Genomic DNA, 14,938 nt, shown 5'->3' on the forward strand with positions numbered 1-14,938 from the left:
TCCATGTGTGGGGGCCACTACTCTTTGCTTTCTGGAGATGTCAAACAAGAAGTTTGTCTAGTTGTGTGGGGAGTCGGAAGAAAAAAAGACCTCAAAAGGCCTACTCCTAGAGTACTGCTGTATTTAGCCGTAAATTAATAGGTGAGGGGATATCGTGACTGTCTTTGATACAAGTGCTATTGTGAGGTATATTCAATTAAGGTCGGATCCATTCCGAGATGCATCTGTCAGAATGGATCCGACAAGGGCTATTCAATGCCCATCTCAATTCGACTTTAAAAAAGTCGAATTGAGATGAGGGACCGGAGAGGGAGGAGAGCCGCGGGCAGACGGGGGACAGCAGCGCTGCAGGAGGTTGTGGCACAGCCGGCAGACCTCACGGCAGCGTCCACCCGGCTCCAGCAAGCAGGACCTACTTGCTGGAGCCGGGTGGACGCTGCTGTGAGCGGCGGCTATGACACATCCTCCTGCAGCGCTGTTGTCCCGTCTGCCCGCAGCTCTCCTCCTCTCAGGTCAACTTTTTTTTTTTAAGTCGAACTGAGATGGTCGGAAACGGGGCCAAAACCTGTTGAATTTGGCCCCGTTTACCTCAGAAGTACGCGAATCGGAAGCTAAACCGCCAATTCACGTACTATTTGACAAGTCGAATTCCCCGACTTGTCGAATAAAAATGCTCGGGACTGAATATGTCGGAACCCCTTACGACCTGAAAAAGTCAAAAACTGACGTCTTTTCGACAAGACTGCAGTTTCGACCTTAATTGAATATACCCCTATATGTGTTTATCAATGAGATCCAAATTTCTATAGTGTAGTTTTCATTAAGATCCACCCGACAAAGGTGACAGGGCTTTCTGTTGTGTCTGCTTACCACCACACACTTTGGCCAATGTCTGCTCAATTCATTAGGAATACTGTGGCCAATACAGAAGATGTTTACCCCTGCATTTCTACCTGTAGTCTAGTATTTGTGGGAGGTAGGGAGAATGAAGATAGCCATGAGGAGAAATCAATAACTAATGCTCTGTTGCCCCAGGACTGTACTATAAAATATCACATCACAGGAAGAATGTCCCTATAAAACAAGGCTTTTGAAGAAAGGTTTTCAGTAATGCTTTCGGTCCACAGGTCATAACTAGCACAAAATTTGTGTTTCATACCAAGCATTGCTCATCCTGTTTTGTTGTCTCCTATGGGCTTTGTTCAATGCTGGCCATACTACACTATGTAGATAAAAGTGATTGGACACTGACAGTAAATAGAACAAGAGTTTATTGATGTCAGTACTTTGCAGGTCCACCACGTGCAGTGATTACTGCAGACACCCTTCTTGGCAAACTGTCCACAGGTTCCTGGGCAACAGCAGACGGTATGTTTTGCCATTCAGCCTTAAGTACTGTGAACTATTGTGACACTGAAGAAAGTCGAGTCAGTCTAGAACGCACCCATCGCTTCAAAACATCCCAGAGGTTCTTAATGGGGTCACGATCTGGACTCTGATCTGGCCAATTCATCCGGGTTAACGAATATTTTATTTCTGTTGCGGGGTACACTGGGCTCCACTAGGAATAACATCAGGGTGTAGAGTAGGATCTTGATCCGAGGCACCAACAGGCTCAAAGCTTTGACTGTTCCCAAGATGCACAGCGCCGCCTCCGTGCACAGGAGCTCCGTTTGTAAGTTGGTGCCATGCAGTAAGCAGGCAATCAACAGGGGGGCTACTCTTGCAGCCTATATTATAGCTTAATTTCAGAAGACAGAAGAAATTTGAAGACTTCAAGGGCTGCAGCTTTCCTGAATGTCAGATAGACATCCTCTGCTGCAGCTTCATCACTCCCCCAGTGGCGCTATATACTCTGGCGCCCTGGTTGCCGGGCCACTACAGCGGAGGCTCCGGTGTCTTTCCTGTCACTCACACACTCGCCGCTGTCCACCCGGATTGCGTGGCCGCAGGTACATGGGGAGGTAAGGGGTCTCTTTGGCCCGCTTTTACCGCGATCCGGCGCAGCCGTGGGGGGTGGGCCGCGCGCGCTGGTGTGGACATTGTAAAGGGCAGCTGCTCCACTAGTTACCGGGACGCAGGGCACAGGTAGGGGTTTTTCTCTTATAAAAACCAGTATTTGACAACCCGCAGTGCCCGGTGGGGAAGCCAGCAGGGGGATAAGGCCTAACCTGTAGCCCCTCTCCCAGCCCCAGGGCGCCATTTGGGTAAATGTTCCCGCCCTGGAGCTGCATATCTCTCCCTCACTCCCTGTCAGCTGCCATCACACTGGAGCTGCGCTGTTTCTGGGACTGCTGGGGCAAATCCTCCTCTGTAAAGCCGCCTGCTCGCCAGCGCTGTGCATTTTACAGGACACTTAAGTATTCTACCTGTTACGGGACAGTGTTAGTTAAGAAAGAGTGCATACATTCAGGGCTGTGTGGTACCAACACCCTATGATATACATCCAGTATCTACTGTGTTTTGTTATATCTACTGTTTACATATATAGCTATACTGAGTATTACTTTGTATTGCTAGTCCGGTGCAGTTTTATGGTGTATAATTTCTGCATGGTACGCTTGTGACTATATATGTGTGTGTGTGTGTGTGTGTGTAGCTGCTGCGTGGCTGCCATCTCAGTTATTTCACTCAGCTTGCTACTCCTATATATTGTAATCTGAGGGGGCTAAGTACGTCAGGTTTATAAATTGATATAGGCATTTCACAAGATATACTTGCTGTGTATTTTTCTTTGTGATTTATAGTCACCATATATCTTGTGGATCCCGGTTTGTGCTGCGAAAAGTCACACAACTCTGGGAGTTCTTGCTAAGGTATATCGCTGCTAAGATTGTACTAGGTTGCCTGATATTGTGCTTCTCATTATGTCAGCTACACGAGGCAACGGAACTGGGGCTTCTCCCACATTGCGTGGTGGTGGTGATGCTGCAGTCACTTTTGAGGATAACATGGCAGCTGAGGGTTCAGGGGGTTCCTTACCCCCCAGTGGTTCTGTAGCATCGGGGGCAACTAATGACCCACCTTGGGCTACCTTCTCCACATTGTTGAATACACTAGTAACTAAACTTGCACCCCCTGTGGGACCTCCTATGCCACTGCAGCAATTTATGGTCCCTGCTGTCAATCCGCCGTGGGCAGATCAAATCTCACAGTTACAGCACTTGAACCGTTCACTGACTAAACATAAGTCTCACTCTCGCCCACCTAAGACTAAGTCGTCTTCTAAACGGGCCGCTGCATCCTCACAATCCACCGCAGTCCCGGACACATCATTTGAGGAGGATGGTGCGTATACTAGAGATGAGCGCCTGAAATTTTTCGGGTTTTGTGTTTTGGTTTTGGGTTCGGTTCCGCGGCCGTGTTTTGGGTTCGAACGCGTTTTGGCAAAACCTCACCGAATTTTTTTTGTCGGATTCGGGTGTGTTTTGGATTCGGGTGTTTTTTTCCAAAAACACTAAAAAACAGCTTAAATCATAGAATTTGGGGGTCATTTTGATCCCAAAGTATTATTAACCTCAAAAACCATAATTTACACTCATTTTCAGTCTATTCTGAATACCTCACACCTCACAATATTATTTTTAGTCCTAAAATTTGCACCGAGGTCGCTGTGTGAGTAAGATAAGCGACCCTAGTGGCCGACACAAACACCGGGCCCATCTAGGAGTGGCACTGCAGTGTCACGCAGGATGTCCCTTCCAAAAAACCCTCCCCAAACAGCACATGACGCAAAGAAAAAAAGAGGCGCAATGAGGTAGCTGTGTGAGTAAGATTAGCGACCCTAGTGGCCGACACAAACACCGGGCCCATCTAGGAGTGGCACTGCAGTGTCACGCAGGATGGCCCTTCCAAAAAACCCTCCCCAAACAGCACATGACGCAAAGAAAAAAAGAGGCGCAATGAGGTAGCTGTGTGAGTAAGATTAGCGACCCTAGTGGCCGACACAAACACCGGGCCCATCTAGGAGTGGCACTGCAGTGTCACGCAGGATGTCCCTTCCAAAAAACCCTCCCCAAACAGCACATGACGCAAAGAAAAAAAGAGGCGCAATGAGGTAGCTGTGTGAGTAAGATTAGCGACCCTAGTGGCCGACACAAACACCGGGCCCATCTAGGAGTGGCACTGCAGTGTCACGCAGGATGGCCCTTCCAAAAAACCCTCCCCAAACAGCACATGACGCAAAGAAAAAAAGAGGCGCAATGAGGTAGCTGTGTGAGTAAGATTAGCGACCCTAGTGGCCGACACAAACACCGGGCCCATCTAGGAGTGGCACTGCAGTGTCACGCAGGATGTCCCTTCCAAAAAACCCTCCCCAAACAGCACATGACGCAAAGAAAAAAAGAGGCTTTTTACTGATATTTGGTGTTTTGGATTTGACATGCTCTGTACTATGACATTGGGCATCGGCCTTGGCAGACGACGTTGCTGGCATTTCATCGTCTCGGCCATGACTAGTGGCAGCAGCTTCAGCACGAGGTGGAAGTGGATCTTGATCTTTCCCTAATTTTGGAACCTCAACATTTTTGTTCTCCATATTTTAATAGGCACAACTAAAAGGCACCTCAGGTAAACAATGGAGATGGATGGATTGGATACTAGTATACAATTATGGACGGGCTGCCGAGTGCCGACACAGAGGTAGCCACAGCCGTGAACTACCGCACTGTACTGTGTCTGCTGCTAATATATAGACTGGTTGATAAAGAGATAGTATACTCGTAACTAGTATGTATGTATAAAGAAAGAAAAAAAAACCACGGTTAGGTGGTATATACAATTATGGACGGGCTGCCGAGTGCCGACACAGAGGTAGCCACAGCCGTGAACTACCGCACTGTACACTGGTTGATAAAGAGATAGTAGTATACTCGTAACAATTAGGATGACACTATGACGGTATAAAGAATGAAAAAAAAACCACGGTTAGGTGGTAGGTATATAATAATAAATAATACAATTCTGGTCGGACGGACTGCCTGCCGTGTGCCGACACAGAGGTAGCCACAGCCGTGAACTACCGCACTGTACACTGGTTGATAAAGAGATAGTAGTATACTCGTAACAATTAGGATGACACTATGACGGTATAAAGAATGAAAAAAAAACCACGGTTAGGTGGTAGGTATATAATAATAAATAATACAATTCTGGTCGGACGGACTGCCTGCCGTGTGCCGACACAGAGGTAGCCACAGCCGTGAACTACCGCACTGTACTGTGTCTGCTGCTAATATAGACTGGTTGATATTTAAAGAGATATTAGTAGTATACAACAATACTATACTGGTGGTCAGGCACTGGTCACCACTCCTGCAGCAAAAGTGTGCACTGTTAATTAATATAATTGTACTCCTGGCTCCTGCTAACAACCTGCAGTGCTCCCCAGTCTCCCCCACAATTAATTATAAGCTTTTAATTTATACATTGATGACTGTGCAGCACACTGGGCTGAGCTGAGTGCACACAGACTGAGTCACACTGTGTGACTGACTGTGCTGTGTATCGTTTTTTTTTTCAGGCAGAGAACGGATATAGCAGAGAGAAGTGAACGGATATATTATATTAAATAAAAGTTAACTAGCAACTGCACTGGTCACTGACTGTGGTAAACTAACTCTGTCTGCGACTCTGCACAATCTCTCTCTATCTAATCTATCTATCTCTATTCTAATGGAGAGGACGCCAGACACGTCCTCTCCCTATCAATCTCAATGCACGAGTGAAAATGGCGGCGACGCGCGGCTCCTTATATAGAATCCGAGTCTCGCGATAGAATCCGAGCCTCGCGAGAATCCGACAGCGTCATGATGACGTTCGGGCGCGCTCGGGTTAACCGAGCAAGGCGGGAAGATCCGAGTCGCTCGGACCCGTGGAAAAAAAAGTGAAGTTCGTGCGGGTTCGGATTCAAAGAAACCGAACCCGCTCATCTCTAGCGTATACTGATCCCACAGACACTGACTCTGATGTTTCTGATGGGGAGGGTAAGTCACTGGCAGATGTCCCTGATTTGATTGAGGCTATCAGGCTCATTCTTCAGGTCTCTGATGATCCTGAGCCTGTTTCTGTCTCTAAAAATCCGGACAGATTTAAACGTTAGAAAGTGGTTAAACAAGTTTTACCTCCTTCTCAACACCTAACGGACATACGTCAGGATTCCTGGGAAAACCCAGGTACGAAATTCTCACTGCATAAGAGACTGTTGGCTCGCTATCCTCTCTCTGCGAAGCTATGTAAAAATTGGGAAACTCCTCCGCATGTAGATTCTCATGTGGCTCGCATGGTAGTTTCCTCAGCTCTTCCAGCAACTACCGTCACCTCTCTGAAGGAACCGACGGATAGACGTGTGGAGGGTTATCTAAAAGCGATTTATACCCTAACGGGGGCTGTGCATAGGCCAACCATTGCAGCAACTTGGGCTGCTGAAGCTGTTGAAGCATGGGCTAAGGAGCCTGAGGCGGAGCTGCCTTCCGACATTTCTGATCATGCCAATGTCTCTCATATATTGCCACGGCTTCTCTGTACCTTTAAGGAGGCGGTTTCTGATGCCGGGGTGCTGGCGGCCAAGGCTGCTACTACGTCCATCTTGGCTCGCCGTATCCTGTGGTTGAGATCCTGGTCGGTGGATATGGATTCTAAGAAAACCCTGGAGGTGCTTCCTTTTAAAGGAGACATTCTTTTTGGTGAAGACCTGAATAAGATTGTGGCTGATCTGGCTACTGCTAAAACAGCTTGCCTACCTAGTACGCCTCCTTCCGCACAGAAGGCTAAAAGTACTTTCCCTTGGCTCTTTCGTCCTCCAGTTAAAGCAAAAGGACAGGCGTACCCGAAGCAGACTCGTACTTCCAAACCTGCCAAGCCCAGACCGAAGCGGGCCTAGGGCTGCCCGTCAGCCTGCTTTCAAAACTGACAAGCCTGCCGCATGACGGGGTGTGCCTCCCTCTGGGGGATCCCAGGGTGGGGGGCAGACTTCTAGGTTTTACCCAGGAATGGGTGAAGACCTCTTCGGATACCTGGGTAAGGGAAGTTGTCACTCGAGGTTACGCCGTACCCTTCAAGAACCGTCCCCCTCATCGATTTTGCCTGACAGATGTCCCTTTGGATCCGATGAAGGCAAACACTCTCCATTTGGTGGTACAATCCCTCCTGACCACAGGAGTGGTGGTACGGGTGCCTCTGGCTCAGCGAGGCAAAAGGTTCTATTCACCGCTGTTTCTAGTCCCGAAACCGAACGGGTCCTCACGGCCCATTCTCAATCTCAAGTCCTTGAACAAGCACGTGAGGATCTCCAAGTTTCGTATAGGAAACTCTTCGCTCTATTGTTCTGGCCTTAGAGCCTAGGGACTATATGGTCTCCCTGGACATACAGGATGCCTACCTGCATATTCCTATTGCAGTGCCTCATCAGCAGAACCTGAGGTTCGCGGTGGGCAACCTTCACTACCAATTTCGGGCATTACCCTTTGGTTTGACAACGACTCCCCGAGTTTTCACCAAAGTAATGGCGGTCATGACGGCTACACTCCGCCGCCAAGGGGTCACGATCCTGCCGTACCTGGACGATTTGTTAATCCTGGCAAATTCCCCAGAAATTCTCCTGTGTCATCTAGATCTGACTGTCCAGGTCATGACAGCCCACGGGTGGCTTGTCAACTGGAAGAAATCATCCCTGGTTCCTGCTCGGAGCATGGTACACCTGGGAGCGTTATTGGACACCCACAAGCAGCGGTTATTCTTGTTTCAGGAAAAGGTCATGAAACTTCAGGACAGGATTCGATGCTTCCTATCTCGTCCGCAAGTGTCGATTCACTCGGCAATGCAAGTGCTAGGTCTCATGGTGTCGGCTTTCGATATGGTGGCGTATGCTCCATTCCATTCTCGCCTTCTGCAGAAGTTAATTCTGACCAAGTGGGACGGCCTGCCTCACGGATCAGATCTCACATGATCTCTTTGTCTCCGGAGGTCCGCCTGTCACTGAGCTGGTGGCTTCAGGACCATCGATTGAGCAGGGGCCGTCCCTTCTGGATATCCAACTGTGTCCTGCTGACAACGGATGCCAGTCTGAGAGGTTGGGGCACGGTGTTGGAACAACACTCTCTTCAGGGGCGGTGGACCGAGGAGGAGTGTCTACTCCCGATAAGCATTCTGGAGCTGCGAGCAGTGTTCAATGCGTTGACAATGGCCCAGCATCTGATACAGAACAAGTACAATCGGACAACGCCACCACGGTGGCGTACATCAATCATCAAGGCGGCAGTCGAAGCCGCATGGCAATGAGGGAAGTATCAAGGATTCTTCAGTGGGCAGAACGCCATCTGACGGCCATATCCGCAGTGTTCATTCCGGGGGTCCTAAACTGGGAAGCGGACTTTCTCAGTCGTCACGACGTACATGCTGGAGAATGGAGTGTCCATCCAGAGGTGTTTCATCTTCTCGTGGACCTGATGGCGTCTCGACACAATCACAAGGTTCCGGTCTTCGGAGCAAGGACAAGGGATCCTCAAGCAGCTTTCATGGATGCTCTGGCAATTCCATGGAACTTTCGGCTGCCGTATGTGTTCACTCCTGCCCAGAGTAATACGGACAAGAAGGAGGAAACCTACTTCTGTTCGCTCCAGCGTGGTCCAGGCGGCACTGGTTCTCCGATCTACAGGGCCTCTCGTTGGATCGTCCCCTTCTACTTCCACAACGACCAGACCTCCTCGTTCAGGGCCCTTGTGTTTACCAGGACTTGACCTGTCTGGCTTTGACGGCATAGCTCTTGAAGCTTCTGTCCTAAGGGCCAAGGGTTTTTCTAAGGCGGTCGTTCAAACTATGTTGAAGGCCCGTAAGCCGGCTTCTGTTCGGATCTACCATAGGGTCTGGAATGCTTACTTTACTTGGTGTGCGTCTCATAATCATGATGTTTTCAAGTTTAGTACGGCCAAACTATTGGCCTTCCTACAACAGGGCCTGGACTTAGGCCTTCGTCTGGCCTCCCTCAAGGTTCACATCTCTGCCTTGTCTGTTTGGTTTCAGAGAAAGATTACTGCCCTACCTGATGTTCATACCTTCACTCAGGGCGTGTTGCGGATTCAACCTCCTTATGTTCCACCTGTGGCCCCTTGGGATCTGTCGGTGGTTCTGGAGGCCTTGCAAGAGTCTCCGTTTGAACCTCTTGCGTCTGCGGACCTTAAGTGGCTCTCCCTTAAGGTTTTATTTTTGCTGGCTATCGCTTCGGCTAGAAGGGTCTCGGACTTGGGTGCCTTATCCTGTAAGTGCCCCTATCTGATTTTTCACTGTGACCGGGCGGTTCTTAGAACGCGTCCGGGTTATTTGCCCAAGGTGGTGTCTTCCTTCCACCTTAATCAGGAAATTGTGGTTCCGGCCTTTAATTCTCCTGAGGCGTCATCTAAAGAGCGGTCTTTGGATGTGGTACGGGCTCTCCGTATCTATGTGAAGGGAACTTTCTCCATTCGGAAATCCGATTCTCTTTTTGTACTGTTTGGTTTTCACCAACGTGGCTGGCCTGCTAACAAGCAGACCTTGGCCAGGTGGATTAGAATGGTGATTGCACATGCTTATGTACAGGCTGGTCTGCTGGCTCCTGCTACCATCAAAGCCCATTCTACTCGATCTGTAGGACCTTCTAGGGTGGCCCGCCGTGGTGCGACCCTTGATCAATTGTGCAAGGCGGCTACGTGGTCCTCAGTGAACACGTTCATAAGGTTCTATGACTTTGATACCTCCGCCTCCCAGGATGCTTTCTTTGGACGCAGAGTTCTTGTGCCCTGTACAGTGCGTCCCCTCCCATAAGGAACTGCTTTAGGACATCCCCGATGTTATTCCTTGTGGAGCCCAGTGTACCCCGCAGCAGAAAACGAGATTTATGGTAAGAATTTACCGTTGTTAAATCTCTTTCTGTGAGGTATACTGGGCTCCACAAGGTGCCCACCCTGACGCACTTTGCTTCTTTGGGTTGATATGGCATTAGCTGCTGACACCTTCCCCGGTGGTAGTGAGTGCGTGGGTATGTGGCTGTTTATGATTGTCGTCTCTAGTACCTGCTACTGCATTGGGCTGGTTAACAAAACTGAGCTCCTGTGCACGGAGGCGGAGTCATAGAGGAGGTGGCGCTGTGCATCTTGGGAACAGTCAAAGCTTTGAGCCAGTTGGTGCCTCGGATCAAGATCCTACTCTACACCCCGATGTTGTTCCTTGTGGAGCCCAGTGTACCTCGCAGAAAGAGATTCAACAACGGTAAGTTCTTACCATAAATCTCGTTATAGCAGTTCAGCATCGCCCTGGAAACATGACATTGCGCAGCCTATGATGATCCCCTTTTCAAACTCTGTTAGCTCTGCTGCAGGAGCACACCATTGCACTTACAAATACGCAGGATGGGGGTCCAATCACTTGTCTATATAGTGTATATATCAGGCCTGGCCAACCTGTGGCTCTCCAGCTGTTGTGAAACTACAAGTCACAGCATGCTTTACCAGTTGATCGGTGGGAGGGTTTGCTGAGACTCGTAGTTTCACAAAAGCTCGATATCACAGGTTGGCCAGGCCTGCTATAGATGCTGCAATATCAGGGAATCGGCCTACAGCGTGCAAGCCAAAAAAACTGCCTTAATGTCTCGTAGTGATACTATTGGATTGAATCAATGTTTACGTCTAAGCTGTTCTTCATCTGGGTTATGATTTACTTACCAAATGACACAATGGTTTCTCTAGCTGTGTTTCTCACCTCCTCCACTTCTGACTGGCACAAACATGCAATCTGGTCAATGCTGGCAGTGCCCTGGCAATGGACAAAAATAAATAAAAGTTCAGTGTGTGATATTTCTGGTCATTTTTCACCTGAATTATAAAACATTTGGGGAGTGCAGGGCACCTTGTCCTGCAAAACTGCAATATTTACAGAATTTGGGGATTGGCCCTAACACAGTTTTAGAATGCCATAACAGAAAAACTGGCAGGGCATGATGGGAGATGTAGTTCCGCAGCACATGGAGGGCTAGATGTTGCCTACCCCTAATTTCATTTCCTCCTGTCTAATGCAATATTCTCAGAGATGACTAGTACAGTGTTCAAACGTATTGCTCGGCGATGTGTGTTATTTTCAATATGTGCAATGCTGTAAAACCAGATGTGTCATACAGATGTCAGTTCACAGTTTGCGCTGTACAATAGTTATAGTGCTCTGAGAAAGTGCAAACTGACACACTGACTTGTTAGCAATACTCAGTGTATAATCATGATGTGATGTGAGAAAATGTATGATATAATGAAGTACAACTCATGGCTGGAGCATATTCAGTATGCATTCCACCTGATATGGTCACGACACGACGGGTGGTCTTCAGTATGCTGACTGACGGGATCCCGGTGCACAGTATACCGGCGCCGGGATCCCGACAGCCGGCATACCGACACTAATTCTCCCTCGTGGGGGTCCACGACCCCCCTGGAGGGAGAATAATACAGGTTGAGTATCCCTTATCCAAAATGCTTGGGACCAGGGGTATTTTGGATATCGGATTTTTCCGTATTTTGGAATAATTGCATACCATAAAGAGATATCATGGTGATGGGACCTAAATCTAAGCACAGAATGCATTTAAGTTACATATACACCTTATACACACAGCCTGAAGGTAATTTTAGCCAATATTTTTTATAACTTTGAGCATTAAACAAAGTGTGCCTACATTCACACAATTAATTTATGTTTCATATACACCTTATACACACAGTCTGAAGGTCATTTAATACAATATTTTTAATAACTGTGTGTATTAAACACAGTTTTTGCACATTGAGCCATCAGAAAACAAAGGTTTCACTATCTCACTCTCACTCAAAAAAGTCCGTATTTCGGAATATTCCGTATTTCGGAATATTTGGATATGGGATACTCAACCTGTATAGCGTGGTGCGCGTAGCGCGCCACTGTGCCCGTAGCGTGGCGAGCGCAGCGAGCCCGCAAGGGGCTCATTTGCGCTCGCCACACTGTCGGTAAGCCGGCGGTCGGGCTCCAGGCGCCGGTATGCTGGTTGCCGGGAGCCCGAACGCCGGCATACCGTAGTGAACCCGGTCACGACATCTAAACTGCACCGTTGTGAGATGGACACTTACTTTCAGATGTTTCAGTGCCAGGCAAGCTGACCTCTGCAGTTTCACGTCACTGTGCGACAAGAGCTCCGTGTAATACAGCACTGCCTGGTGAGGTGGGAAAACGCATAAATATCAGGACAGAACTCATCACAATGACCAGACACACACCATATTTGGTGCATGGTGCTCTGTTAGCGAAGGGTTATAAAACATTGGGCTTTATGATTGGATTTAACCGATTTCCTACAAATCCTGCCTCGCCTCCAGTATGTGCAATTAGGCACTATCATTATTACTTCCTGCCCAGTGGTGTTACGCTTACACTGCCAACAATGGGGGGTATTCAGTTACCCTAACTATACCCCTTAATGAGTTTCCTCACCAGTCAAAGCTGCTGCACTCTACTTTCTTACAGGAAAACTCAACCTATGGATTTCTTTATTTCACTACTTTTTGACCTCCAGGGAGGTTTAGCTATTTTGTGTAATCATTGTGCTAATGTTATGAGCAGATATAGGAAATAATGGGAAAAAAAAATCAATAAACATAAGAAACAATATAAAAGAACTAGGCCTATATCAGCTTGATTTGATGCTCAAATATGACCTTCGAGAAAAAATACATAAACTTCCTGTTCCCGCTTTGGACAGTGAGTGTATTTCACAAGAAGAGAACAGAAGATACACTGATGAAGAGAAGGTGATTTTATCTGGGCAAAGAGGTAGGAATAGAATTGCGGGGAAGGGGGGCAGGGGGAAGGGGACGGCTCCCCTCCTCACACACAAACATGAGAGGCGCCAGTCAAAGTACTGGGTTGTGGGGTGCAGTGCGGCTGCTATCTAGGTACAGCTGCCATCTCTGTCAGGATGGAATAAACCCCTTTCTGGCTGTTTCACCTCCTCCTTCCCCACAACCCGTCTCCGCCCTGCACCCAGCTCTTACAGTATGTGGCTAGTTACGGTGGCCTGGTTCCTCTCTTTAGGACCAGCCCAGCACCCTTCTCACCTCCAGCTTCATATGCCCCGTCTTCCCCTTCAGCTCCAGCTTAGTCCTCTCTCTCCCTTCTTGCAGCACCCCCCACCCCAAAGATAAATAGAAAGAGATATCTATATAATTTTATATTGATATATTCCTATCAGGTAATGGTGTAGCGGGTAAGTCCAGTTGCCCCTAAGGCGGTGACAATCAGCACTGTAGGGGCACTAAGTGAAAAATTCAATTATCTCTCTACCCCCCAAACATAAAAACATTGTGGCACCCCTGAATCTGGGGGCCCCAAATGTGGAACGTTGCATACTGTATATATGTGGCTATTCAGTGAAAACAGGCTGTAGACTAATTGTGACTCAATACAGAGGTTCCCAAATGCATTCCTGTACCCTAGCGGTCAAAGTTTTAAGTATACAATCTAGCCAATATTATTTGCTTTTCATGGTTTAATTAGATCTTTATGAACCTGCACACACAAGCAAGGCTGCTAATGATAATAAGGATGTGATCAGTCAGAAGTGTTGTTCTGGGTCATGGTCTATGTCGGGTCACGGTTCTTACCTTCTGCTTAAAGCGTTTGTTTGCCGCCGCCCTGCCGAGGAATCTCGCAGCCACTTTGCACAGCTTCACGTTCTCATCCATCTGAAAAGCAGCCACAAGTCTCAGAAACTGTGGCAGAGGCTGGAGCCGTGCGATCTGCTTTGCTTTCAATTTTTTAATCCTCTTGAGACGCCCAGGAAGTTGTAGCGCACCGATAAGAGTGACTGTGGAGGGAAAGAAAAGATGTTCTGTACAAGGCAGTCAAAATTAAGTTATCATCCTGACAGAATCATAGTGTGCTATAGATAGGCATTGTATTTTGTTTTAGCTACAAAAACATTTGTATGGCGCTTGTTACAAAGTGAAATGTAGCTACTCTGTAGTGGCGTTTAACATATATCGGATTTGCAAACTGAGGGAAACCTTAGTCCCCACTTTGGACGGGATCCTGTCATGTGACCAGAGCTCGGGATCTCAGCAGTCACCATGCTAACGCTGGGATCCCGAACAATCACAATGCCAGCACATAGAATGTTGACCCACAGGCACTATTCCCACTTGTGGGTGTCCACGACACCCAGAGAGTGGGAATAGAACCTGTGGCGAGCCCGCAAGGGGCTTTGTTGCACTCGCCCTCCCCACCCCCTCCCCTCACGTCAGCATTCTGCTGCTGGGGTTGATATGCTGACTGCCAGGATCCCCAGCACCGGCCTCCCAGCCCCAACCCCTTCACACAGATGTGTCGATGTAATAAGTTACTACAACCATTGGTGTATCTACCCCTACAATTACAGTAGGTGTCATCTTCATTGCAAACCTGTTGGGTACTGTATCTTTCACGCAATTGTTGTGTCTAGCACAGGCTATGCCCTCATCCGGTGACCTTTGTAATGAAATCATTTACCTTCTCTTGTAAGAGCAGCAAAGTGTTTCTCTAGATCCACCACATGGTACTTCCGCAGATAGCCGTAAAATAAGAAGATGGTGACAATATTGTCAGGAGTCTCATTCAATGCCATTATCCCTCCAAAGCCAAATATCTGCTCCAGTGCTCTTCTGAAAACTGAGAGGGAAAACTAGGCATTAGCCAGGGCACCAGCACACCCACACAGAATGGTTAGGACCATGCAATGTAAAGTAAAATGCAGGGTTTTAATTTAATTTTATTTTAACATTACTCACGCATTTGGAGAATAGATTTTTATATAAGATAGATGTATAATGTTTTTTTGTTTTTTTTGGTACTTGAAGAAAACAACATTGAATAACAACATCTGAGGCTAGTTGCTTATTTACAGTATAAACAAAAC

The 14,938-nt window shown here is 47.8% G+C and overlaps 1 protein-coding gene across 3 annotated transcripts in view; it reads right to left on the reverse strand.

Moving 5' to 3' along the window:
* Positions 1-14,938, reverse strand: part of RIPOR3 (RIPOR family member 3) — a 322,437-nt gene that overhangs the window by 1,154 nt on the left and 306,345 nt on the right. For all 3 annotated transcript variants that reach the window (XM_063958952.1, XM_063958951.1, XM_063958953.1), the window contains 4 exons: positions 14,533-14,691; positions 13,650-13,852; positions 12,120-12,203; positions 10,692-10,782 (listed from right to left, as the gene is read on the reverse strand). In XM_063958952.1, coding sequence (XP_063815022.1) covers positions 10,692-10,782; positions 12,120-12,203; positions 13,650-13,852; positions 14,533-14,691 — 537 coding nt within the window. The remainder of the gene's footprint in view (positions 1-10,691; positions 10,783-12,119; positions 12,204-13,649; positions 13,853-14,532; positions 14,692-14,938) is intronic.

This window comes from Pseudophryne corroboree, chromosome 3, assembly GCF_028390025.1.
Source record: "Pseudophryne corroboree isolate aPseCor3 chromosome 3, aPseCor3.hap2, whole genome shotgun sequence".
Taxonomy (NCBI): Eukaryota; Metazoa; Chordata; class Amphibia; order Anura; family Myobatrachidae; genus Pseudophryne; species Pseudophryne corroboree.